Source organism: Gracilinanus agilis, chromosome 4 (genome assembly GCF_016433145.1).
Source record: "Gracilinanus agilis isolate LMUSP501 chromosome 4, AgileGrace, whole genome shotgun sequence".
Classification (NCBI taxonomy): Eukaryota; Metazoa; Chordata; class Mammalia; order Didelphimorphia; family Didelphidae; genus Gracilinanus; species Gracilinanus agilis.
Genome location: NC_058133.1, coordinates 267,328,043 through 267,355,968, shown reverse-complemented (window position 1 = coordinate 267,355,968; position 27,926 = coordinate 267,328,043). Strand labels below are relative to the sequence as shown.

Below are 27,926 nucleotides of genomic sequence, written 5' to 3'. Positions count from 1 at the left end.
AATGAGCAGAACCAGGAGAACATTGTATATAGAAAGTGAAACATTGTGGCACAGTCAAATGTAACAGACTTTTCTACTGGTAGCAATGCAGTGATCCAGGATAATTCTGAGGGAGTTATGAGAAAGAACACTATCCACATCCAGAGAAGAAACTATGGGAGTAGAAATGCAGAAGAAAAACGTGGTTGATCATGTGATTGGGTGGGTATATGATTGGGGTTTTGGTTTTAAAATATCACTCTATTACAAATATGACTAATATGGAAATAGGTTTTGAACAATGATACATGTATAACTCAGTGGAATTGCTTGTCAACGCTGGGAGGGGGGAGGGAAAAGGGGAGAGAGAGAACATGAATCATATAACCTTTGGAAAATATTAATAAATTTAAACAAAGAAATCAAATCTTCCTGAATTTAAATTGGGCCTTAGACACTTAATAGTTATGAGACCATGGGCAAGTCACTTAACCCCATTTGCTTCAATTTCTGTAAAATGAGCTGGAGGAGATGACAAACCCCTCTAGTATTTTGATCAAGAAAACCCCAGAAGAAGTCATGAAGAGTCAGGCATAACCAGAATGACTAAAGAACAATAACATTTGGTGCTATTGGCCACTTTTTCCTCCTGCACACTTTTTCCTTTCTGGATTTTTATGACACCATACTCTCTCTTAGTTTTTCTCAAACCTGTCTAGATTGCTTCACTTGTGCTCAATCTCCTTTGCTGAATTATTTATCTATGCTCTACCCCTAAATGTGGTTATATCTCAAGCTTTTTCTCCTGAACCCTCCTCTTCTCTGTCTGTATTCTTTCTTGATGACCTTATCAGCTCCCATGGTATTGTAAATCATACTTGACTAATCTGGTAGTTCAGATTTGGAATTGGTGTGAAATGACCCACTCATTGATCATCTAACAGTTCACAAAAGTTTTATGTAATTGTTCATGGAAAGGATGCTGAACAAGGATACAACACGTGTTCAGATTGATACAGCTTCATTCTTTTCCAGATAAAAACTAGTTAGCAGGGTGGGGTAACTAATGGCAGTGAGATATTGCCAAGGTTGAACTTAATGTGGGCTTGTCTCTTTTTATGCCCTTAGGTGATGGGCAAACTTGGTCAAAGGCTTGAGCTTTTGTGCTTGGAATTTATGTCCTTTGGGAACAACTTCCTTACCATTTAGGGAAAAAATTCAACTAACCTACATGGGAGAGCCCTCTGGTGGATGATACTCCAGCACAGATGGATTCCATGATTATCTTTGTGCAGATGACTCCTGGATATTAAGATCTTTCCCTAGTCTCTACTGCATCATTATCTGCATGTTTACTGTTTCAAACAGAATGTCTCATTATCATCTTGAATTCAGCATATTTAAAACAGAACTCATCATCTAACACTGCCTCCCACAAACTGACCTCCAATCTTTGAGCACCATTATTCTTTGTCATGCAGGTTTGCAAACTTGGAGTTATCCTCTACATCTTCTGCTCTTATACCCTATAGTTATTGCTACTCACTTTTGAAGTTGGAATGAGTGCTATCTGAATTCTCAATGAGTGCTATCTGAATTCTCAGAGTTTTAAAAAATGAGAACAAGACTTGATCAGTTTTTCCTTTCCATTTCAACTTCATCAACTAAGTGATTTTATAGCAACCCTAGCATTTGCACTGGGGAAGGGGAAAAGGAGGAAACATACACAGAAGACTTATGCATTCAAAAGAGATTTATTAAAGGATATTCTTTCTATCTGGTTAGAGACAGGAGGACAGATGATGCAGGTACCCATATCTACTTTTAATTGGGATAGTTGTGTGGCAGCTCTGAAGATAGCTTCCAAGATTTCCATTTTTTTTTTTTTAAGGAAAAGTCCCATAGTCTGATATTTGTTGGAGATGCTTACTCCTTTTGTTGTATTTTGGGAAGAAGAGACAGTTCCAGGATGGTGACTGGTAGAAACAAGACGCTATCTAAGACCTCTTCTTCAGATCTAATCTTTGGGGTCTTTAATTTTTTAATTTAAGCATAATAATTAGAGTAGGATGAGAATGTGGTATAGGAATGTTTCCTAATTTATTGAAGGTTGGCCAGATAGGTGGATGTTGGAGAGACTTAATTGTGATCTCAGAAGCTATGGAATTATTTAGGCCCAGGTATGAAGATCTAGTTGGGAAAAATTTATTGGCTAGATTCAGGGATAAAAACAAAAGAAAGCAAAAAGCAATTAATGTTACATTGGCTTATAAGGGTACAGTAGTTGGTCAACATTGCCTTGATGCTTCCCAGAGAATTTTACTTTAAATTGCCCGACCAGTGCCAGCTAAAGGCAGCCTTGGATTGTTCTAGTAAAGTGAAGATCAAAAGCTTTTTGCAGATGTTTTTTGCTTATACTTCCAGTGCACCAAGATCATAAGAGGAGAAAAAGGCCTTATTATTTGTAGTTATGTGTGGCATATAGCTATTTTGTAGCAAGCAGTATCATTTTATATTTCCCAGTGAGGAAGGATAATATTTGTAGTTTCAAACTTATAAGAAGTAAATATATCCTTCTATACCTCATAAGGGTTTTAGAAACCACCAACCAGACACTATAAAATGAATCAAAATATTTATACTTTAAGGGGGCCCTACAATATTTGCCAAATGTTGTCCTTTTTTTATTCCCAACAATCTCATACCAGTCTCTTTTCCACTCACATAACTATGGAAAGTGCTTCTAACTCCCACTAACTCTTACCTGGACTAATCAGTAGCTTCCAAATTAGTCCCCCTGACTCAAGTTTTTCCCTTTTTCAATCCATCCTATAAAGAGTTGCTAAAGTGATATTCCTAAAGTACAGATCTAATCAGAATCTTCAGTGACTCCTGTTAATCTCTAGAATAAAATGTAAGACCTAGGCATTTAAAGCCCTTTAAAACCTTATTGTAGTCTACTTTTCCAGCTTTATAATGCATTTTTCTCTTTCCTGTACTTGTCAGTCAGTATTCAGTAAACAAATGCCTTTGGATGTGTCAGGTATTATATTAAGTGCTGGTGATACAAATATGTAAAAGATAGTCTACCTAGTGAGGGGAAAGAATACACAAAAGAAAGTTGAAATGAGTCTGGGAGAAGATGGGTATCCAGCATGGTGGAGAAGCCAGCCAAAAAAGTTCAAAATTAGTTCAGCCAGGTAGGAAATGAGATGTCCAAGATGTCAGTCCTGTTCCTCTTCTTAAATAGAAGAGTTTATGACTCTTCTTATGATCAGAGGATTAGAGGGTACTCATGGGGTGTGAGTAACTAGGTTGATTGGATCTTGCTAGATGATATGATTTCCTTTTGATGAGTTTATGGGAACCATGATGGAGAAGCCAGAGAAGTACAAAATGAGTGCAGCAAGACGGGAAGAGAGATATTTGAAGAGTCCTGTTAAAATGGACTTCTTTCTTTTCTTTATCTCCTGTCTTGTGTTGTTGTACTGACTGTATTCAGTGTCTGGAATACTTTTTCTCCATGTGCCACTTAGAATACCTCATTTCCATCTCAACTCAGCTTATGTTTATGTTTTGTCTTACCTGAGGTCTTTTCTGTTTTCAGATGCTAGTACCTTCTACTGTGAATTAATCCATATATTTTAAAATGTGCTTCTTTTTATATACATTTATTTCCTTTTATGTATATAAGCTCTTGAAGTGAAGAATGAGTTCTTTTATATATTTGTATACTCAGTACCTAGCATAGCACTTGGCATGTAGTTGACATAATAAAATTTTAAATGCTTGGTGATAGATTTCCTATGTGCTTATCATTCTAGTTTGTGTAATTATTCCCTATTCTAGTTGGTAAATATATTTAATACAAGGTGTATTTCTCTTTTTGTATATCTAGTCCTACTTTCATATATAGCACATAGCAGGTGCTTAAAGTTTGCAAAGTTGTTGAAATTGTTCTAAATCAGAACTAATGGACCACCTTTCAGAGGCAAAACTGAGTTGATTTGCAGAATTAATGAATTTTTGGCATTTGATTGAATGTGAAATCTTTCATTCATATAATCTATGAGAAAAAGTTCTATATTTGTGACTTAGATGTGTTGTTTTTAGAGTGGAATTCAAAATATTAATTTTTATCTATTCTTTATAAAATAGATCAGTGAATACTATCTATTCTACAAAATGAGCAACAACCACCCACTCCGCCCCTACACTGCTGTGGGAGAAATTGACCATGTGCACATCTTGTCAGAAAATATTGGTGCCTTGTTAAATGGGGAAGAATATGGCGATGTCACATTTATAGTGGAAAAGACACGTTTTCCTGCCCACAGAGTGATTCTAGCTGCCAGGTGTCACTATTTTCGGTAAGTATTCAATACTTTCTACAGAAATAAAATTAACTTTAGAAAATATTAGTACTTTCTGTTTCAGTGAATGTGGTATCCCAGATATATTCTAATCTTGAAAGTATTATTGATATATTAATATTGTAACCTTTTTGCTCATGTACCAGACTCATGGTCATATTATTTCTTGATCATTGTATTGAATTGATACTCTATTAATTCTGACCACTCTCCAAAACTACAGTCCAAAGGTCAGGAGAATTCCTGGGTAGGACATTAGCTGCTACAGGGTCCTAGCTCCTACCCTGACAGACCAGATTCCCTACCAGGTCACATGTTTGATTAACCTCCTTCTCTTTGACCTTATGGTTGTCAATTGAGCCAATGTCAAATCATATGCCATATCACATGATCATTAACTACCTCCCATTCCCCATTCCTTGATTCTCCAATAAAAGATTGGGGACACATGTAGCTCTCTTCCACCATCAGAGGAGCACGCATGCTGGATCCCATGTTCTTGAAGCCTTTGTCTCTGAGTCTTTCTTCCTTTATTGTATTCTCTCTCTCTCTTTCTCCTTCACCCATTTTCCCTCAGTTTCTAGCTTTCCTTCTCAGGCGTCCACTCAGGAATATATCAATTTGTGGCTGCAGGCAGTCACATTGAATATGTAGATTAGTGTACCTAAATTCATGGAAACCATTGCAACACTTTTCTTACTAGAGTCATCTTAAAATCATTGCCATTAAGTCCCTTTAGGGATGACTTCATGTATGAACCAGACTACCCCTACACTGTCTTAAGTAGATGTATGTCAGATTTTTCTAATTGTGGGTTAAAGGTAGGGCGGGAAAAGGCAAATTCTACTTTTGTGCCTAATATCTTCATTGATCAGAATTTCCTTCCATAGGAGTTAGACATGATGATGAACTCTTTGTATTTTGGGAATATTGATTGACATCCTGACTTGCTAGAGGCTGGAAGTTGGGTTATCATGTCGTATATAGGGGGCAGCTGGGTAACTCAGTGGATTGAGAGCCAGGCCTAGAGACAGGAGGTCCTAGGCTCAAATCCGGCCTCAGACACTTCCCAGCTGTGTGACCCTGGGCAAGTCACTTGACCCCCATTGCCTACCCTTACCACTCTTCTGCCTTGGAGCCAGTACAAAGTTTTGGTAAATGTTGGTAAGGGTTTTTAAAAAATCATGTCATGTATACATATATGTTTCTTGGTTTCAAACTCAAAAGAACGTTATGCAGTTTATCAGACCCATCGGGTTAGTGCAATCAATCCAGGGAAAGTCATAACTTTTCATTCTAAGAGAACTCATTGTTAACAGATCTGACAAAAAAGTCATTCACTTCCTTATATAGTTTTTCTGTTTCTAAGATTAGCCAGAGTTTATATAGTTTATTTAAATATTATTAAAATCTTACTCTTTTATTCATGGGTTGTGTGATCTTTTAACTCCTACTTTTTCAGTTACATGAATAATAAAATTTCCCCATATTTATGAGTGATTAGTAATACTTAGAAGAAAGCATCACTGAAAAATTGGAATTATGATAACTTGCCCTTGATAAATTTACTTTGGGTCTAGAGAATTTATTATAGCATTGACCAGGAAAGATTGTTATCTAAATTTGAATATTGGTAGTTTAAATAACATTTCAGGTATCCTCCTGTGGAAATTTCAACTTGATTTTTTAAAAAATCATTGTTAACTATGAGTCAGCAATACAGTAGCAACTTCCTACTTTCCATTCAATTATCTATCTGCTTATAATTGTTTAGATGCTTGCGTTAAACTTGCACATTTGGCCATCTCATTTTTTTTCCCCAAATCTCTTTAGCCACTCACTGGTTCATTCCCTGCTTCCTATAAATATACCCAGATCTCCTCTATTTTTCAAACAGCAGTACCAGCAGCAGCAACAATAACAAGAAATTGTCACTTGATCTTACCTTTCTTTAAATGTGAATTCTATAACTGTTGTCCATTTCTCTACCATACTCCTAGAAAAAGTTTTCTACACTTAACCACCTTCATTTTTTCACCCCTTCCATTCACTTTTCCATGCCTTACAGACTTACTGCCATCCACATTCCTCAACTGAAAATATTCTGTTACTCACAGTTTCTTAATTGCCAAATTTAGTGGCCTTTTCTCAATTTTTATTCTTGGCATTTTACATTTGGCAATTGCCCCTCCTCATTACTCTTTTCTCCCTGTTTTTTTTTTGTTGTTGTTGTTGTTGTTTTGTTTTTTTGGTGATATTGCTGTTTCCTCATTCTCTTATTCCAGTCTGATGAATAACTTCTTTTTAATCTCCTTTGTCAGATCATCTTCCATGCCTCAGGACTCATGAATAGCAATTTCATCAAGGTCCCAATAAGATAACATGTTGGCATCGTACACTGCTTTTTCTCTCTCTCAAAACTCTTTTTTGGTGTTCAACTATGGGTTCAACTATGGGTTCAGCCATGGGTTCAACTGTGATTTCTATACATATAACTTAAAGGAAGGCAAAAAGGGTAAGAGGCAGAGATAAGAAGGTGTCAGATAGGGTACAATGGATCAATCAGAACTCTAGGTCTCAAATCAAAAAATCCTTTTAATAAAATATATCCCATGTAAGTCATTCCCCAATCAACAGATGGTACAAGGATGTGAATAGGCAGTTTTCAGATAAAGAAATCAAAGCTATCAATATGAAAAAATGTTCTAAATCCCTCTTGATGAGAGAAATGCAAATTAAAACAACTCTGAGGTACCACCTCATACCTATCAGATTGACTAATGTGACATTAAAGGAAAATGACAAATGTTGGAGGGGATGTAGCAAAATTGGGATACTAATGCATTGTTGGTGGAGCTGTGAACTGATCCAGCTATTCTGGAGGGCAATTTGGAATTATGCCTGAGAAGACTATAAAACAAAGCATACATACCCTTTGATCCAGTAATACCACTACTAGGTCTGTATTCCAAAGAGATTTTTTAAAAAAAGGAGAAAGGATCTACTTCTACAAAAATATTTATAGCTACTCTTTTTGTGGTGACAAAGAATTGGAAATTAAGGGGATGTCCCTCAATTGGGGAATGGCTGAACAAATCGTGGTATATGATGGTGATGGAACATTATTGTGCTGTAAGGAATGATGAATAGGATGATTTTAGATAGAGCTGGAAAGACTTACATGAACTGATGTAGAATGAAATAAGGAGAACCAGGAAAACATTGTAACACAATAACAATAATATTGTAGAATGATCAACTGTGATAGACTTAGCAGTTTCTGCTATTGAGGCTTCTTTCAACAGTACTTCAGTAGGAACTGAGGAAGTAGGTTGTGGGAGAAAACCAGAATTGGAATTAGCAAAATACCAGCATCAGTAAGACTCAGGGGGTAGGAGGTGGTGGGTATGCTTCTCCTCCTCCCGAGAGAGAGTAGAGAATGTTGTAGAATTGAACTGATTAATCATATGACTGAGATTAGGAAAAGAAGAAAGTGAGGTCAGAGCAGGGATAATGATCTGGGTAAAGACTTGCTAAATGAAGGGATTGGATATTCTTATGAAGACAATGATTGGAAGTTGACTCCTAAATCTTGTGCCAAGTAATTCTCATCGTTTTTCTGGGGCAAACATTATTGCTAGGCCCTGAAGATGAGCAAAAACAGGAGAAATAACTAAAACAATTATTCTTCTTTCTCTGTCCCCTCATTCTGAATAAGGTTTTATGATTGCTCTTGGTCATGCTGTCCTGTTGTCCTATTGTCCCTGGAATTATGACAGTGCGTAGGCCAACATTTTATCTCATCACAATTAAAAAACTGGGGCAGTACTTTGTTGTAATATTTTTCTTTGCATAAAAATAACATTTCTTATCTTTTGATCACATCTAAATTAATAACATTTATTCTAATGATTTTAGTCTATGGAAATGCAAACTCTTTGGCTCTCTCTGGTGTTCTAATTGTAAATTTTAAAGGGACAAACAGTAGCTTAAGTTTCCTTATCAACTTTTAGATCAGTGATTCCCAAAGTGGGCGCCACTGCCCCCTAGTGGGTGCTGCAGCGATCCAGGGGGCGGTGATGGCCACAGGTGCATTTATCTTTCCTATTAATTGCTATTAAAATTTTTAAAAAATTAACTTCCAAGTAATATTTTTTCTGGAAAGGGGGCAGTAGGCCAAAAAAGTTTGGGAACCACTGCTTTAGATAGTTTACCTTTTTCTTTTTGCCATTTATTTGTTGGGTGATCTTGGAATTTCTATTTCCTCATTTTTTAAGTTAGAAATTTTTACTAGCTCTTCTCTAACAGCACATTTGATGACTTTAAGTTCATGATCCTATGATTCTGTGAGGTGCTACATATACAAAACTTCTATTTTAGATCTTTAGATACCTTTTTCTCTCATGAAAACTGTTTCAACTATGTACTTATTGTCTAATATTTGTGTTAAACTGTCAGAATAATATGAAATTCTAATTGTCTTTAGCAGCAATTCAAAATAGTTGTCATCTTGTGTTACATACCTTCTTTTATTTTAATATATTTTATTGTTCAAAATTTTCTTCTGAATGTCTCTGTCATTTGTATTTGTGGAATACCAGTATTTTGAATATTCTGTAGCAAATTCTAGTGGGGTGTAATTTTCTTATGTATTTGTTCTCTATATGTGCAGAGCATTATTATATGGTGGAATGCGAGAGTCTCAGCCTGAAGCAGAAATCCCTCTCCAAGATACCACTGCAGAGGCATTTACCATGCTACTTAAATACATCTACACAGGACGGGCAACACTGACAGATGAAAAGGAGGAGGTGCTACTGGACTTCCTAAGCCTGGCTCATAAATATGGATTCCCTGAGCTAGAGGATTCAACCTCTGACTATCTCTGCACCATACTTAACATTCAGAACGTCTGCATGACTTTTGATGTTGCTAGTCTCTACTTGCTTCCAAAGCTCACTTGTATGTGCTGTATGTTTATGGACAGAAATGCTCAGGAGGTACTTTCCAGTGAAGGTTTCCTTTCTCTTTCTAAGGTGTGTCTTTGTATATAAATACTTCCATTGTAGAGCATTGTTTTGCATGTAATTGTAAGATGGAATTATAATAATAGACTCAGGAACAATATCATTATAAAATCTTTGCCTTTTTAATGCCACTCTCCTTTGTTTTTTTATCAGTCTTTGCAGGAATTTATTTGAACTCAATATTTAGTTGCATAAATAAATATTAATAATTACCCAGAAGAATAAATATTTTTGTTGAATTGAAAATTAAATAAATAAAAGAGCATTAAGTAGTATTTAAGTGAGAGGTAGAACAGTGCAATGGAAAGAACACGTGTTGTAATCAGAAGACTTGGGTTTGAGACTTTGCCATTTATTTGTTGGGTGATCTTGGAACTTCTATTTCCTCATTTTTTAAGTTAGAAATTTTTACTAGCTCTTCTCTAACAGCACATTTGATGACTTTAAGTTCATGATCCTATGATTCTGTGAGGTTGCTACATATACAAAACTTCTATTTTAGATCTCTATACTGGAAACTCAATTCTTGCTCCCAATATAAAGAAGACTTGCCAGTTCTTGCTGCTCTTGTCTCTCTGTATAACATAGAGAAAAAACTTGAAAGTACCCATGGTGAAACTTTAAAAAGAGAGCAGCACTAATTAGTGGATAAAGAGCTGGCCTTAAAGTCAAACTGCTTGGATTCTAGTTTTGTTTCTGACACATATTTACTATGTTTTGACTTCTTTCTCATTTCCCTTGTTTTTTCAAAGGGGCAAGGTGCAGGTACTAGAATTGAGAAAATAAGAGAATGAAAAAGTTTACATGAAACCATGGCCTAAATAAACACAACATGATGTTCCAGATCTCTTGTTAGTACCCTTAGTTCACAAAGCTAAATGTAATATACACTCTTAGATCTATGGATATTTTAAAATGAAATTCCTTAATATGGAATGGATCTTAATAGAGCAGTTACTTCATTCATATGCAATACATTGTGCATTACCTCAGATCATATACAAGTCTTCTGAGATAGAAATATAATCTGTTAAGAAACAAAGTACTTCAGAGAATGAGACTTCAAAACTTCTTGATAGTTTATAATAAGAGTTAGGAGAAATCTCCCCTTTGACCAACTAAAAATATTTCCTGTTGGAATTCCTTTTCTTTCTTGGCTCTAGGACAAATAAAGCCATTGATCTATCTATAACTATATTTATAAAATATATAGATATATCAGCAGCTTTATACACATATGTACGTTTATTTATCTATCTAATATCAAAGTCAACTCTGACTCCCCTTCTTCCCAGGTTAAATAAATTCAGTTTACCCTATACTTTTAGGACTAAACTCTAAAGTGCTATATAAATGCTAGCTATTATTATTATTACATTTTCTCAGATTTTTTTCAGAACCTGGTATCATAATAAGGTTTTATTAAAAGATTAATTTAGTTGTGAATAATGTTCTATTTATAAATATTTGAAAACATCCTCAAATGGAGCTTGCCACATAAAGCAGATAACACTTACTTGGATATAGTGTTTTTTTTTTTAAATTAACTTCATATATTTAAAACAAGTTTTGAATGTTTTACTATTTTTCATTAAAATTTTAGTTATACAAGTTGAAGAAGAGATGGAATTAAGGGTAGAAAGTTAAAATAAATGGAAACGACAGGTAGTACAAGTGAGAATGGTAAATAATAACTTACAGGTTGAGAAAATTAAGAAGATTGGGGTAATGGAGAGCTAAGCTGGGAAGAGGAGAAGAGTTCAAAAGACCAACACCCCAAATCATGTAATCCCTTCCTGATCTGCTTTGCTGCATTCTATTTTTAACTAGAATTTTCCTTTTTATCCTTTTCCTCTTAGGCAGCACTTCTCAATATTGTATTAAGAGATTCATTTGCAGCTCCTGAAAAGGATATTTTTCAAGCTTTATTGAATTGGTGTAAGCACAATCCAAAAGAGGATCATGCTGAAATCATGCAAGCAGTCCGTTTGCCCCTGATGAGCCTCACTGAGCTTCTAAATGTTGTCAGACCATCTACATTGTTGTCTCCTGATGCCATCTTGGATGCAATTAAAGTACGCTCAGAGAGTCGGGACATGGATCTCAATTATCGGGGCATGCTTAGTGAGTACCTATTTCTTTTAAATGTATATGGGGGTCGGGAGGGTTTGAAGTTTTGCTCACAAAAAGATTTTGTCACCTTTCACAGAACATTTAGCTGCTCCAGCTTCATAGCTATAGTGTTTATAGGTTTTATAGCTATGTGTGTAATAGTTAACTCTAATATGGAATTTTACTTCTTATACCTTGTAATACCCTCTTCAGTCACTTAGAAAGCATTGGATCCAAGTAGAAATTCCTAACATGCAGGAGGAATATTTAATGTAAGCATAAGTGAGAGGTCAGGGCTAGAAATATAGAAATAACTATTACAGTGTTAATTACATTTTCCAAGAGAAAGAGAGAGAAATGGAAAGTCAAGGGCACTGTACAATACTAAGAAAGTAAAAGAGCAAGAAGAGGTGACAGAGGAGTAGGCCAAGGAGTAGAACACTCAGTAATAGTATAATCAATCAATCAGTAAGCATTTATTAAGCATTTACTATGTCCTAGATATTATGCTAGATCCTAGAAATACTAGACAATCTAGAGAGATAGAATATGTGTGTGTGTATGTGTGTGTGTGTGTATGTGTGTGTGTGTGTGTTGTGTATGAATATACACTCTTCAAATCTTATCTAAGTAGCATTTTCCCTTTCCTCCCTAATCTTAGTGACTTCCCTTTGAGACCATCCCCAATTTATCTTATTTACACATACTTATTCGAGAGTTTTCTTTCTCATTAGACTGTGTGCTCCTTGAGAGCATGGACTTTTTCACACCCCACCCCAACCTGCCCATTTCTTTGAATCTTCAGCATTTACTTGTCTGACATTTGGCAGTTAGTTAAATAACATTAAGCAACTATTGTTGCTGATTTGTAGCGTAGTAGTTGCTTATTAACTAATGTTATTTAACTGATTGCCAGTTGACAAATTCACAAACTTCTTCAAAACTCCTCTGATTCTCTTAATCTGGTCATTGTGATATTTTTTAATATAATGGTTAAGTCACACGATCTTTGAAAACTGGGGAAAGTAGAGAGGAAAGATATCAATAGAGAAGATACAGAAATGATGAATTGTTTGGAAATTGAGAGTGAAACAGTGCCTATAGTAATATTTTAACATAGAGAGAGGATAAATGTCTCAGGGAAGAATTATGTTTATATCAAAAGATAGAAGGCTAGGATCACCAAAACTGATAAAAAAAATAAAACAAAACTTTTTGGGTCTAAAATGTCACCAAGTAGTCTAGATCCTCATGGTGGAAAAGTAGAATAAATTGAAGGGTTATAAATATTTTAAAAATTATTTCAAAGCTACTATAATTCAGAGAAAATCCTTCCCACTTCCCAGATGAGATTATAACCCATTACAGGGTAATTAAGCCTCTTGGGCATCTTGCTCCCTCTGGTATGGGACTGTAACAAAATATCCCACCCATTTCACATGGAGCAGAGAATTAAATAGTGAAAATCACTTGAGATTTCTCATCCATTATATTTTTATAAATGCGGAAGTGAGGATAAAATAGTGCCATTGCACATCTCTTCAACTACCAATGGACCCATATTTCTTGTTACAAACAACTCAGAGGCAAGCAAATAATACTAGATATCTAAAATAGGGCCTAAAGATTCCTTAAAATCAATTGATATATTTAACTCATTAAATTCCCCAAAGGTTGTATACAATTGTGAAAATAGAATAAAAAGCAATGTGATCTCGTGAAAGGTTTGTTGTGTAAGTTGACTACATTTTTACAATGATATTTGCTCTAGTACAAGCATGGGGAGGTACAAATAATATCATGTTACAGAATTTATCTAATAGGCAAAAACACAGTAGCTTAAAATGATTTAGTGTAACAGAAAGATATTGATCAGATTAACATGAACATAAAACAACAAAATTAAATCGTAAAACAGCAAAATTAAATCGTAAAGCAAACAATTAGCAAAGTACAATAAGTACAGAGACTTTCAAGAAAATCATGGAGTCCCCGTGCTGTCTCGGTCCCCTCCCCATAGGCAGAGCATAGAATCGTAACTGAGAGGTAAGGACTAGAAAAGCTGCAGTCTCAAAAACTCATTTAGAGGGGGAAGTGGGGTTAAGAGTTAGAAGCTCTCCTCAGGTAAAAACCCTTTTAGGAGACTAATTATTGTCTAAGAGGAAACACACCTAGGCTTCCAAGGCAGGCAGCAAGGAAAGTCTCAGCTGTGCACAATGATAAAGAAGGGAGGGTTATACTTCCCAAGCCTCAGGAGATTGGCTCCAAGCAGTAGTGACAGCAGCATCAGCTCTAGGGACTATCAGCAACAGCGGCTGAAGCTCCATTCCCAGGGAGGGGCAGGTGGAGTTCGGCAGGCAGGGGATATCAGGCACAGCAAATAGCTTGGATTGGCAAGAGAAGTGACTTTTCCCTTTCGGCCAAGAGCTCCAAGAAAAGCTACTCAAAGGAAAGCAGCCAGGTGGCCAGGGAAAACAGTAAAAAGAGAAAAAACAAAAAACACAAAAATGGCAGAAGCAGCTCTGGAGAGAGTTTTAGAGTTCTCTCAGAGTTCTTGAGGTGGGGGGAGGGTGAAAAGCCATGACAGGAGAAATGTGGCTTTTTATAATTTATCTTATCTAGGCTATCTTAAAAAATTGAGAGTTGTTTTTCCAGGTGGTCACCATCAATGTAAAAAATAAAATTAATGTAAAAGGATAACTTTAAAAATATTATGGGTTTTTGTAAGATTTATTAGTAGCCACTAGAAAATATAGCCACGTGCCATGCTAGCTTAGTCAGTTTAAAAGCCCCGCTATTCCTAGCTCTCACCATGGTGGATCAGAAGCAAAGAGGAAGTGAAACGCCAGCCTCTCAATTTTATCCCTCTGTCTACATCATTGTGTAATGATAGGAAGCCAGTGGGCTCATGGGAAATGTAGTTCAAGGACCCCAATATTTCCAGTAACACAGTAGGATTTTGTTTTTTAATCCATTCTGCTCTCTGCTTCCTTTTTATGAGTGAGTTCATCCCATTTACATTCACAGTTATGATCACTGTTTGTGTATTTCCCTCCATTTTGATTTCTTCCTTTGATTCTACCTTTTCTATTATCCCTCTTAGCCTCCTCTCCAACTTTTCACTTTCATTCAGTCTCACCTGTTTCACCTCCCTAATGGTACTCCCCTTCCTACCCTTTCCCTTTTTATTATTCCCCTCTTACTATAGTGCCTTTTAAATGACCCCTCAACCTCTCCCTCCTTTGTATTGCTCCCTGCCCCACCAGCCTGTTTATTACCCATCTATTTTTATATAGGGCATGATATAATTCTCTGCCCTAGTGGATCTCTTTTTCCCTCTCTGAGCCAATTCTGATGAGTGTAAGATTTAATATTACTTGTTGCCACCCTCTTCCTCCCTTATATTATATTGGTCTTTTCTCCCCCTCCCCCATGTGCTTCTTTATGATAATATATATATATTTACCCCATATTATCTCTTTTCCCATTTCTCTTAGTATTATCCTCTTTTTTTACCCCTAGGTTTTTTACATGTTGTCCTATGCAGTTTACACTATACAGTTTACCACTACCTTCTTTCTTTTTCTTAAACCCCAAGAATTCAACCGTCTCTGTGTACCTTTTAAGTTCAATTGAGCAGGAGGATCCCATAGCTCTGTCTTGTTGTTGGATTTGGTTTTTCTCTCCCTCTTGAAGTGCTTTGTTTTTTATTAGAATGAGAGAGTTTTCACAGAGGAATCTATTTTTGCTTCTTCTAAGCCACTATCTTGACTCTGATTGCCTCTGTTTGACATCTTAACTTTTAGATTCATTATAAAATAAATTGACAAAAACAATGAGATGTGACATCTGAGAAGGACTAGAGAAGATTTTATAGATGATGACATGTTTGATAGGCTTTTTAAAGGAAAAGTAGAAGTTCAGTAGTCAGTAGAGGGGTTAGATGGAGGAAATGTCAGGATTTAGGTACCAGCATAACCAAAAGTATAGTCAGAAGGGTCAGAGAGTGGTCCAGTTTGTGTTTAAAGCAGTATGCATAGAAAGGAGTAATATGACATAAGATTGGAAAAGTAGGTTGGCAATAAATTGTGGTGGAGGTCCTTGAATGTCCAGTAAATGTATTTGAAGTATACTTAATCAACAGTAGCAAACTCCTGAATATTTTTGAATAGGGTGACATGACTAGATCTATGAGTAAAGAATGAGAAACTTCCTGCAGTGCTATGAAGAGATATTGTAGGGCTAGGGTTCTTGACCTGGGATCCATGAATTTTTTTTTCTTTTTAAAAAGATTTTGATAACTGAATTTCAGCATTATTGGTTTCTTTTGTAATTCTATGCATTTTATTTAATTAATTTAGAAACATTTTGAGAAAGGGTTCATAGGCTTCATTAGACAGCAAAGTAGTCTAAGACCAAAAAAATCAACAAGATAATAAACCTCTACAGGGAGGACAAAGAGGGAGAAGGTAGCAAGACCTTTTAGGGGATTGATAAAGTAGTTTTAGATAACTGATAATGCAATCTTTTGTGAAAATGAGAGAAGTAGGAATTTAATGGAGAGAACAATGTTGAAATATTGTGGAGCTAGACTCTAAAGGAGCTGGTAGTTGGATATGAGAGGTAAATGAGAGAAGAGTCTGGTTTTGAAAATAGAGTTGAGCCCAAAAGAGAGTTAAGTTTTGAGGATAACAGATTAGAAAAAGTTCTACATGAAAGTTGATAATTAAAGAGACTGGAGTGAATATAATTGTTAAAGAGGAGAAAGAAAAGAAGCCAATCAGGAATATAACCTTGTGGTAGAACATCTACTTTAAGTAACTAGGAAGAAGATGAGGAACCAGAGAGGGGAATAATTAGAGAAAGAAAAAGAATATAATCACAAGTACTATGTAAATGTCAGCTATTATTATTATATGTGATGCTTGGTTTTAAATACTAACTAGTGATATAAAATGGTCTAAATATAGCTGATTAATGCTTCCTGAAAGGAAATATGACTTTCTTTATAGGTAATATCCTTTACCATGTACTAATACTTTACCATGACCACTTATTCCAGGCATTTTGTGAGTACTCATTATTAACAATTACATTTATCCTTATAGATCTTCCTTTTTTCCTTTAGAATAGATGTCCCTGATATTTAGACTAAATTTACACTAACTAGACTGGAAAAATGTAAATATGAAACTCAATCAGTGTTTCAAATATTGGATATTGGTTCTAATTCTATCCTCAAGAAATTTGCCTTTACCGTAGTTTGAGTTTAAACTTAGGCTTTATGCTGAATATGATAGTTATAAAGTAATATCGTGGTCACCAAATTTACAATGTTATAGCTTAAGTCAAAATAACTTATAGCAGCTTTATTTATAAAGAGATAGAAAGAGTGAAAGTAGAAAAATGTAGCGAAAGAGACAGATTTTAACAAGCCTACCGGCCCTTCTTGGGTGAAGTGAGGCTCAGCACCTCAAGGGCTTCCCCACGTCCCTTGTCCCCATGTGGATTTCCTGGTAATCCTCAGCCAGAAGTCCCAGAGGTGTCTTCAGCCAACAAGCCGACTAAGGATCCAGGGAAAAGGTCTCCTCCAAGCCAAGGCAGGGATCTCTGGAACCAATTTCTACAAATGCCAGGAAGGGAATGATATGCTAGACCAGGTTGGTCATTTTTATACCCCTTTTTTCCATGTCACTTCCTGTCACTTCCCGTCACTCCTCCTTCTTCACAGAAACCAATGGCAGTCTTTCAATTTCCCTAGCACTGCCCAAGGAGGGAGTGGGTGGTGGTCTTTGGAGTTGTCACTTAGTGGCTTGTGAACTCTCATACTTAATGGTAAGTAGGGGAACTTTAAGTCCTTGATTTGATTAGCTAAAAATAGACAAGGGGAGAGTTAATCCTATCTTCACAATAACTTTTAGTTTATGTTTCTTGTTTGTTGTGGGAGAATCATATATTAAGGAACTATTAATGCTGCCTTTTTTATTTCTAACTTTAGTACCAGAAGAGAACATTGCAACTATGAAGCATGGAGCCCAGGTAGTGAAAGGGGAGCTGAAATCTGCCTTACTTGATGGTGATACACAAAATTATGATTTGGATCATGGATTTTCTAGGCATCCAATTGATGATGACTGCCGGTCTGGCATTGAGATTAAATTAGGTCAGCCATCAATTATCAATCATATACGCATACTCCTATGGGATCGTGATAGCCGGTAAGTGTAATAATAGTGTGATTCAAAGAGGAATTGACATTTTATTTTGATTGAAATGACTTAACCTGTTGATGGTTTAAAATTATGCTTTGTTATGTTTAAATTTCTTATAACTTAAGAATTTTAAAATTTCATATCATTAACATTTCTGTTGAAACCCCTAGAAAGGAATGGGAAGGCATAATTCACTTAACAATTGATTCTAATTATTTAAAAGCCTCTTATTTATATTCTATCTCACAGAATATGATGTCTAACATTTTTTGAAAGAGACAACAAATGCATGGTAGACAAACAAATGCATGGAATTGAGTGAGGGACTCCATCGACCAGAGCACTGATTTAAAAGACCATACTTCAATCCAGTGATCCAATACTCCCCTTCCATTAGCAAAAACATCTCACTCCAAATCCACCAAGAATAGCCTGGATCTCAAGAGTTTAGGGAGTCTGCAGTACCAGAGGTCACACTTAAAGTTTTAGGAAGCACCAACAGCCATTTTCTATCAGCACTGTTTGGTGTGGCATCAAGGTTTTCATGTCACATCATTTTTATTCCTTATTGCCTTTGGGCATGTGATGTTTGCATGTGGTGGCAGTGATGAGGGTTGTGGCTTGTTGTTACATTCCAGGAGGGAGGCTAATTGAAAATTAGGGATAAATTGGCTTCTTGGTGCTTATATGTGTGAGGTCCCCAATTTGTCCCCTCCTCATTTTCTTCTTATCAAATAAATGTTTCCTAGTTCCTTTCCCTGTTTAATTTAATATTAATTGGTTAAATGGGGCTTGTAGTCCATTTCTGAGTGAACATAAACTACTCTAAAGGGGGTAGGAACCTTGAAGATTAAGAAGTTTATTTTATTATCTTTGTAGTTCTTGTGCCTGTAAAAACATTTACAAAATGTTTTATTTTGTACAAAGCTCTTTTCATTTATAGGTGGCTTAGCTTTGTTCTATGGTCATCCAATACCCTTATAACAAGAGCTGTTGTCATTCTGACCAAAAGTGAAACATTCAGGATCGAAAGCCAAAAAAATTCTTAGCACATGTTGTAGAATTACAGCCTGTATTACTGATAACCTAGAGAGGTTCAAGAAAAGGTTATAACCAGTTTGTTGTGAGATAAAATGAATGGGAGTGAAGGGACAACAGAAAATGAGAGAATTGAGTCACAAAATAAGTTGACCTTTCCTAGTCATGACTTTTGGCTACAAGCTGACATTTACAGTCTGTTAAATCTTTCTGGGATGGACCTTGTTGATATTGCAGTAGAAATAATACCCCCCTCGAATTTAAATTTATCTTGGGGGAGAGGGCATTAAAATTAGTTCTTTGTGTTATAGGTGAGCAGTAGAGTACTAGATAGCTTACTTGGAAATGGTCTGTTAAACATTACTAAGGATTATTAGACCACAAATTTCAGGTTGTCAACCTTGCACTTGTGTTATCTTTAGCAGTGTTAGTTACTTGTCTCTTGGCTGGTTATGTAGAGTGGTGGGATATGGAATAGTGGGAGGAGAGAAAAAAGCCAAAAAAACAAAAATAAAATCTAAAGCTCTGGTGAGGAACCATTCTGCATTGGCTCTGCTCCTGAGAGGGTGAGCATAGCTAGCAGAATCATGGAAAAGTAGAAGAAAAATATACCCCTTTCTCTATCTTGTGCCCTTCTTTTTTTCATGACTGTGCTAATCTGTTAATTTAGGACTTAGAATTTAGAATTTGAATGTATGACGGAAAACAAGTTCTGTTTCTAGAAGAAGCAAATAACTTGATGAAATGAGCATTCAGTGATGTGTGAAAAAATGTAGTTCGTGAATAAATTATTTTCTTTGATATTTATTTAGTGATTTCTTTATACTTTTCCCCCCCTCCATTCCAAAGGTCTTATTCCTACTACATTGAAGTGTCCATGGATGAACTAGATTGGATCAGAGTAATTGATCACTCAAAATACCTCTGTCGTTCTTGGCAAAAGCTGTATTTTCCTGCCCGGGTCTGCAGGTTAGTTTCCATAGATTAACTGTGTGATTGAAATTTTTACGTGTATTGATTTGGTCCAAGTAAATTTAAAACACATGTATAAACATCGACTTTCCAATCACACTTAGTTGTGAGAGGCAGATTTCATCTTTCCTTCTTATGATAAAAAGGAAACTCTTTTATGGAACAAACTACCCAATATCCTAAGTGGGAAAACTTTGGAAAAAGTGGAAAATTATGAACATAGAGATGGGACTGTATAGGTTTGGGATATAATATAGGAATATTCAGAAGGCTTTATACTTCACATTAAATGGTAAGTAATTTATAAGAGCATCTAAGGAATGTAAAAAAATTGTCTAAATGCCATGCCATATCCTCAGATCATAGATATATAATAAGTGGGATGTACATTTATTTGAAAATCATAGAAAAGTTATATGTACAGAGAAGGGCTTCACATAAAATTTCCAAGACAGGAAAGGAAAAATCACATACTCCCTTAATTTTCATTCTGTGCTTTTATGTTTCTTTATTCATTTCACCAAAACCCTCTAATACTGTAAAATCTATATAAAGCCATTAAGATTATGGGTAAAAGAGGTGGCATAACCTAAGCAGGAAAAAAATTTTTAATTTTTTTCAGCAGTAAAAGATTTGGGTCCTAATCTACATATTATTTGTTTCTAAGAGTTGAAAGTATTTCAACTTATTTCACTCACTTACCTTTTCCTATTGTAGAATAGTTATTATGAACGTGGATGAATATTCCCCTTGCTTCTGGCCCTATTTTCTTCTGCTTCTATCAGTAGAAGAGCTCCTAGGAGGGGACTGGGCAGAATCATCTCCAGTTTTCTTATTTTCCTGAAGTCAGAGGAGATAGAGGATGAAGGCTAGACTGCTCTAGTAGTCTTTTCCCTGATGGGTCTCCTGAAAGCTTTCTCAATCACTATAAGCTCATTTCTGCATGGAAGACCATCTAGAATATTGGTTGCTTAGATATAACATGATCCTTGTCTACTTTGACTTATCCTATGGTTTGTAAGAGTAGACCCTACCTTGGAACTTTCATCAAGGACTACTATTTTACCTTTCAGCATCTGATATATTAAAAGTTTCTTTCTATGTGTCTCTTTTATTATCAATATGACTGGACGTAGTGCTGTTAGATGAGGATCCTTATGTGAAAATGAAGAAAATCAATTTTATTTCCTAAAGAGGGACTAAAGTGTCTTTGGTCTGCACTTATTCTTTTATCAAAGGAATTTTGAATGGATTAAAATGAAAGACTAGAAATTGAGTGAAGATTATGTACATCAGAACTGCCTAGAGATGCTTTGTAAGTAACAAAGGGGAATTAAAACAGAATAAGATTTAGTTCACATTGACTAGGGTTATTACACTTTGAGTGATTAAAAAAAAAAAGACAAACATAACAGCCAAACTGTATGATACTGATGGATAGATTTGTGTTTGTATTAACTTTGGGACAATTGTCTGGTACATAGTAGGCTCTAAATAAATATTTGTTGAATTGAATTGAATCAAAACCTCCCAGTTTTAGGATGGCAGAACTGACCAAGATAGGGCTTGGATTGAAGTGTGTGTCTAGTAGGTAATGATAGTTCTTTGTTAGTGAGAAAAGTATCAGTATGAAAAATAAAGCTACGCTTTTCATTCATCTTGTTACCATTTTTATCATCATAATTATCACTTTCATCCATTTTTTCTCATTCTTTGTTATCTTTGTAGCTTTTTCTCTAGTCAGTCTTCATGAATACATTACTTATTTTTGTCCTGCGCAGGCACTCAGTTTGGAGTTGTTTAGTATAAAAGGAGTAATCATGACGAATTTCAAGGTTAGTGAGCTAAAAGACAAAGAAGGGTTCTTGACATAGTATTTTAAGGTGTTTTTTATTCTAAAGGAGCTAGGTGGATAGAATCTGAAAGACCAGTGTTTGCCTCAGACACTAGCTATGTGACTCTGACAAAGTTACTTAAGCATCCAGCTTCATTCAATTCCTCATCTGTAAAATAAGCATAATAATAGTATTTACCTCATAGGATTCTGGTGAGGATCAAATGAGGATCATATGTCAAGTACTTTGTAAACTTTGGGGTGCCATTCAGATGTTAGCTATTATTATCAACAACACTAAAAATGGTGGACATAAATAGATAGTCTGGAATGTTATATCATCAATGACTTTCACATTAGGTTGGAAAAGGAGATGAACTAGTCATGAAAAAAAAAATAGATTCATATTAGCTTGGCTGCCAATACCAATGTCTTTGAAACATTAAAAGAACCAGAGACCACCAGTATATTGGCTTTAGAGGCTATGCAAAAAAAACATAAGGCAAAATTCCACAGGATAAAAACATGATGAATTAGAATCTGTGGAAGTGAAGGGAGTAGCTAAACTGTCGAGATCACAGATTCATCAAAGTGTTGAAATACACAACAAAGCCAAACTACTATAAGGCTAAAATATTGATACTGCAGGGGGCATCTGGGTAGCTCAGTGGATTGAGAGCCAGGCCTAGAGACGGGAGGTCCTAGGTTCAAATCCGGCCTCAGACACTTCCCAGCTTTGTGACCTTGGGCAAGTCACTTGACCCCCATTGCCCACCTTTACCACTCTTCCACCTATAAGTCAATACACAGAAGTTAAGGGTTTAAAAGAAAAAAAATAAAATATTGATACTGCATTACTTGATAAACTTGACCATTTTGTGATAGCCGGGAAATAATTTAATAGCACCTAAAATATTCAGAAATAATAGCTAAATATCAATCTATAATCCAAGTGGTATCTCTACCCTGACTTTTTATTATTCTAATGGTAATTACAACAAACTTTTTTGATCTAACCATCTTTTGAATTTATCTCTGCAGATAACCTTCCTTGATAAATCTCATATATTTTATTATTCCTTTATGTGTCTCCTTAGCACTTATGGACTTAGTTTGTACCATATTAATTAAAATTTAATAATAATTAATTCTATATCATGATTACTCTTTAGTCTTTTTCTTGTGTTTTCTTGGGAGTCCTGGGTGTGTAAAAGGGAAGAGAGAGAGAAGAAAAATACCTTCAAAGTTGTGTGCAGGTAACCCAATTTTGTTTATTTTCTATTGCACCTAACATATGGTCCTGCACTCCATGGCCACTCAGATATTGACAAAAAAGATTCAGATTCTCAAGGAACTTACTGTCTAGTGGAAGAGACTCAGATTGGTTTAACATTAACATGCTAAGTGATTAAATAACTTTTTGTTGGTGTAAACCAACTCTGGAGATTTATATAGTATTTTAAGTTCTTTTTTGGAAGAGGCATTTGGGAATGTTAAGAAAAGAAAATCTGATTTTGGATTTGTTCTTAAATGGAAAGTACATGTTTAATGAAAACTGGAAAGCAAGCTATTCTAGGCATTCCAAGATGAAAAGAAAACTACATATGAAGAATGGTGAAAGTTATGTAACTTACCCCTTCTCAAGAGTGGTGAGACCTCAGGCCTAGTAAGAATATTATCCATGTTTAAAGATCTCCAGGGAAGAAGATTTGACTTCATTCACTAATTTACACTGAACTTTTCTTATGTGGGCCCCCTTAACTTTATTGTTCTTCACTTTCTGATGGCTCTTAAAACAATAAAGGTGTTTCCATAAACATATTGCCTTTCTAGTGATGGAGGGAATCAAACTATCTAGACAACGAAAATTGTTAGAAAATGATAGTTTTTAAGAACAATTGGCCAAAAGTGGATACTTGTCTAAATTCAGCCTATATTCATTTTCTAGCTTAAACTCTATTCCTCTTATTCTGATTTCTACAGAGATGAGAAAAAGATGATTTTTATATATGGCATAATAATCTTCATATGCCAGAAGACCTATGATGTCATATTGCAGTTGCCTCTTCTCAGGGGAAAAATAATTCCAATGCAAATCTTTCTCTGGAAAATTATCTGAACTTACTTTCCTTTGAGGCAACCCATTTCATATTCGTTGTTTATTTCTTTCTGACTCTTTGTGACCCTACTTGGGGTTTTCTTGGCAAATATTTCCTTCTCATTTTACAGATGAGGAAAATCCTATTAACACAGTTAAGTGGTTTAGCAAGAGTCACAAAGCTAGTAAGTGTCTGAAGCCAGATTTGAATTCAGGCCTTCCTGACTTCAAGCTTGGTGTTATATCCATTGCATAACCTATATGCCCTCCATTTCATGTAATTGTAAACTGTAATTGTTAAAATCTTTATATAAAATCTTACCTTTTTGTAATTCTTGCTTGTAAAGTTCCAATTCTTATTTTGGAGGCCAAATGGAATAAAGTTAATACTTCTTTTATGCTATATGTAGCTCAGTACAGTGCTGGCTATTGAAGTAGTAGTATTATATTGCTGGAATTCAGGAACAGATTGAGGGAGTTACTTAAAGAGTATGAAAGATAGGCTTGAATATCATAAGCAACTAAGTGATACTTGGAAACAAGAATTCCTAATTTCATTGGTTCTTCAGGAGTTAAGACAGGTGTAGAGGAAAATCAAGCACAAACCCTTTATGAGGACATGGGGTAGTTAGGAAGTGAGCTAATGAAATCCTGAGGGAGTCAATCTGAGGATTAGAGAGGAACAAAGATGGAAACAATCGTATTATTTCTAAGACCAGAGAACATGTTAAATGTGATGACATAATTGCCAATTTCCAACATAGCACTTCGTTTATGGGGGATTAGCAGAGGTAATTTATAGCTAAGTGTTTTAAAAAAGAACTTTACTAATATGGGGCCTTATGTAAGTAACTTGAGTGTAAAGAACTCCTTTTGTTAGTTCTTTCCCTTGACTACATACATACATGATCAGATAACAACCATAAGTAATAATATAATATGTGTGTAGCTCTGTCATTTACACAGTGCCTTTCTCCCGACAACCTTCTGAAGTAAAGGTAATATAGTTATTATCCCCATTTTACAAATGAGGAAATTGAGACCATAAATAATGGCAAGTCACTCCCTCTACTGTAAATTATGTTGAAGTTACCACAGGCTACTTGGGTTGTGTCTCTTATAACAAGAAAAGGAGATAGAAGAAAATAGAAACATAGGATTTTGCCCCATTGTTTCAAGAGAAAACATCTTTGTTTTGGATATAGGGACTTAGTTTGTGTAGTAAAATGTTGCTCAACTGCCTACATTCTCTTAATTTGGTTTCAAAGTTGTAATGAAATGAGGCATTCACAAGTTAGTTGACATGAATACATGAGGTTTACTTTGCCCTAACACAAAAAGGATATGCAGCAAGTATACAGCAGCTCATAGCTTTTCTAGATGTTGCCTCCCTCATATCCATACGTATGGAAATGTGTCTGGTTGAGTAGAGTAAGTAACATTGCTGAGTGGGCTTCAGAAATACAGATTAAGAGTTGCTCTTGTATAGCAGGAAGCCATGGAAGTTCTTCCATGGCTTTCTTTACTGCTCATCTATTTCACTTTTTTTCTGACTATTAGATGTTACATAGATTTTTTAGTTATTTTCACTAAATTGTAATAATATATGGTTCTTTAGTTAGAGCAGACATGAAACAAAGAAGGCTAATTATTTATGAAAAGTATTGTTCCTTTTTTGAGTAACCTTGAATATGCATATATATAGATTAAATTTTTTGCTTTATTTCATAAGTGAGCACTTTTACAATTATTTAGCAGTTCAACAAGCTCTGCTCTTATTGCTTCATTGAATTTTGCTGTATCTTCGCTTTTTAATTTAGTGTGAACTCCATTGTTAAAGAAAACTGTTGGAGCTCTAGGGAATCAAAAATATCATCATTCTTTCCTTAAAATAATTTTTAAAAGTTCATGATTAGTTTGCATTGTAAACTTCTTCTTGTCCCCCTCCCTCCACCCTCCCACATGCTTTTATTTTTTTCTAGCAAATACTCATGCAGATGAAGAACCTAGTCTTAGAAAAGTGCAACACAGAATGAAGCCACATGGTGTCACTAAGCTATAACATTAGTTTTCTTTAGAACCAAGTAAAATATGAAATTGCTTTTCCAGCACATTTAAATATAAATTGTTCTGAAATCTGTGACTTGTGAAATCACATATTAAACTATTTATACTATTTAAAAATTTTCCACTGTAGAACATTAATTGTGCTGGATGTTCTCTTTGGCTCATATGCTAGTATCACTTCTTGGCTTATATGTCATCTAGAAAATATAGCAAATATGGCCTTTCAGGCTGCCTTTGTATAGCTGTGTAAAAATCATTCCATTTTTAGCCTTCTTGCTTGTGCATTTAGAGAACAGTAAAGAAAGGGAGAATTTCAAAGTAAACTTGTAAAATAGTTATATCTTTTTTTTTAAATAGAACTTATTGTATAAATAACTTAGATTCTTTATAGAATATTTCAACATGATCCAACTTTGGAAACCAGAGATAGTTGGATATAGTAGCAATTCTCAAAGTATGGTCTGTGGACTCTTGGGAATCTAAGACCCTTTCAAAAAGTTTTTGAGATCAAAACTATTTTGATGGTAATATCAGTATGCTATTTGCCTCTTAAAATACTACTCCATTTCTCAACTACAAATATGTGTCAGGCTGGATTTTCTTATACTTCAACCTGAACAAATATTGCAACAGATTGAATGCAGCAATAGAAGACCCACTGTCTTCTGGTATGCCAGACATTAAAGTGATTTACAAAAACATTTAAACAGTGCACTAAGTGTTTTTTTGTTTTAGAAAGTTATTTTGTTAACATGTAAAGGAATTTCTGGAAATCTCTATGTTGGGCTAACAAAATTCAAAATGACAAGCATTTATTAGGTACTTACATTGTGCCAGGTATTGTACTAAACGTTAGTGGTATACCAAAAAGGCAAAAACAGCCCCTGCTTTCAAGATTTCAAGAAACTCATAGTCTTATGGGGAAAATCAGCATGCAAAAAACAATGTACAAATTGTTAATGTGACAATCATCGGAAGGGATGCACTAACATTAATAAAAGCTATGTAATGATTTCCTTCTTACATTCCTCTTCCTGGAGTCTCTCAATATTCCCAGACAACTTGTAGACTTATTTTATAAAAGAGTTGCCAGTTTTCATAGGTGGAAGGAGTTTCGCCACCATACTACTTTAAAATTACTATCTTCTGTGTTAAAACACAGACTTGGACAAAAATAGACAAAATAAATACCAATATTGAGAGGTCTCCAGAGCACTTGGGTCATAGTTTAAATTTCAGCTAAAATTATCCCAGCTGATTTTCAGGTACCATTTCCATTATTTCTCTCAGATTCTCTTAGAACTTATATGTCTTTAGGATATAATAGGGTTTATTTAGTTCAGTAGTGCAACTGAACCATGTATTAAGCATTTCTTCTGTGTCTGTAAATAGATATATTATTAGAAACTTAGCTAAAATTAAACTCTTTGACCTAACATTCCATGCTATTAATTAACTAGCCTCTTTGACTTCTCTATTATCATTTATAGTAATTTGTAAGAAGTCTTTTGTTGGAGAAGAGGGGAAGAGTAGGAATTATGAGTATCGTCCTGTTCTCTTCCATGTGCTTATACTTAGAATATTCTTATTACCTTAAATACTTTTCCTCCTTCTTTGGTATGCCTACCTTTATAACCTGCCTACCCTCTCTCAATCTTTCCAGTGTTCTTATACCTATACCTTTCCTCCAGACCCCCCACCTCTACTTCCTCTGGACACCTTGATCCAGTGACACTGGCTTTCTTGCTATTCCTGGTATAAGACAGTCATCTGCTATCTGTCTTACATGGAATGCTCTCCCTCCTTATATTCCCTCCTGATTTCCTTTAAGTCTTAGCTAAAATACCACCTTTTATTAGAAGCCCTTCTCAACCCCTTTTAATTCTAGTGCCTTTCCTCTCTTATTTTTTATTTATCCTGTTTATAGCTTGTTCTGTACATTTTGTTTTTGTTGACTCTTTCATTAGATTGTGAGTACCTCAAAGGCAGGAACTGTCTTTTGCCTTTTTTATATTTTCAGCACTTTGCACAATGCTGACCACATTTATAAATGTGTAGCCATTTCCTTTAAGACTTAGCTCAAGATTCCTTCTCTGAGAAATCCTATGTTATCATAGATTGATTTTGTGTTATTTAACAAATTGTTTTCTAATGGATTTACATATATATATATATTTATGCTTCTTTATTAATAGTTTTCGTTAATTCATTAAA

The 27,926-nt window shown here is 35.2% G+C and overlaps 1 protein-coding gene across 1 annotated transcript in view; it reads left to right on the top strand.

The window, feature by feature from the left end:
* The first annotated feature begins 4,164 nt into the window (after window positions 1–4,164).
* Window positions 4,165–27,926, top strand: part of BTBD9 (BTB domain containing 9) — a 453,032-nt gene continuing 429,270 nt past the window's right edge. Inside the window, exons 1-5 of the mRNA XM_044674379.1 lie at window positions 4,165–4,349; window positions 9,025–9,388; window positions 11,239–11,503; window positions 17,490–17,709; window positions 19,591–19,710. Coding sequence (XP_044530314.1) covers window positions 4,165–4,349; window positions 9,025–9,388; window positions 11,239–11,503; window positions 17,490–17,709; window positions 19,591–19,710 — 1,154 coding nt within the window. The remainder of the gene's footprint in view (window positions 4,350–9,024; window positions 9,389–11,238; window positions 11,504–17,489; window positions 17,710–19,590; window positions 19,711–27,926) is intronic.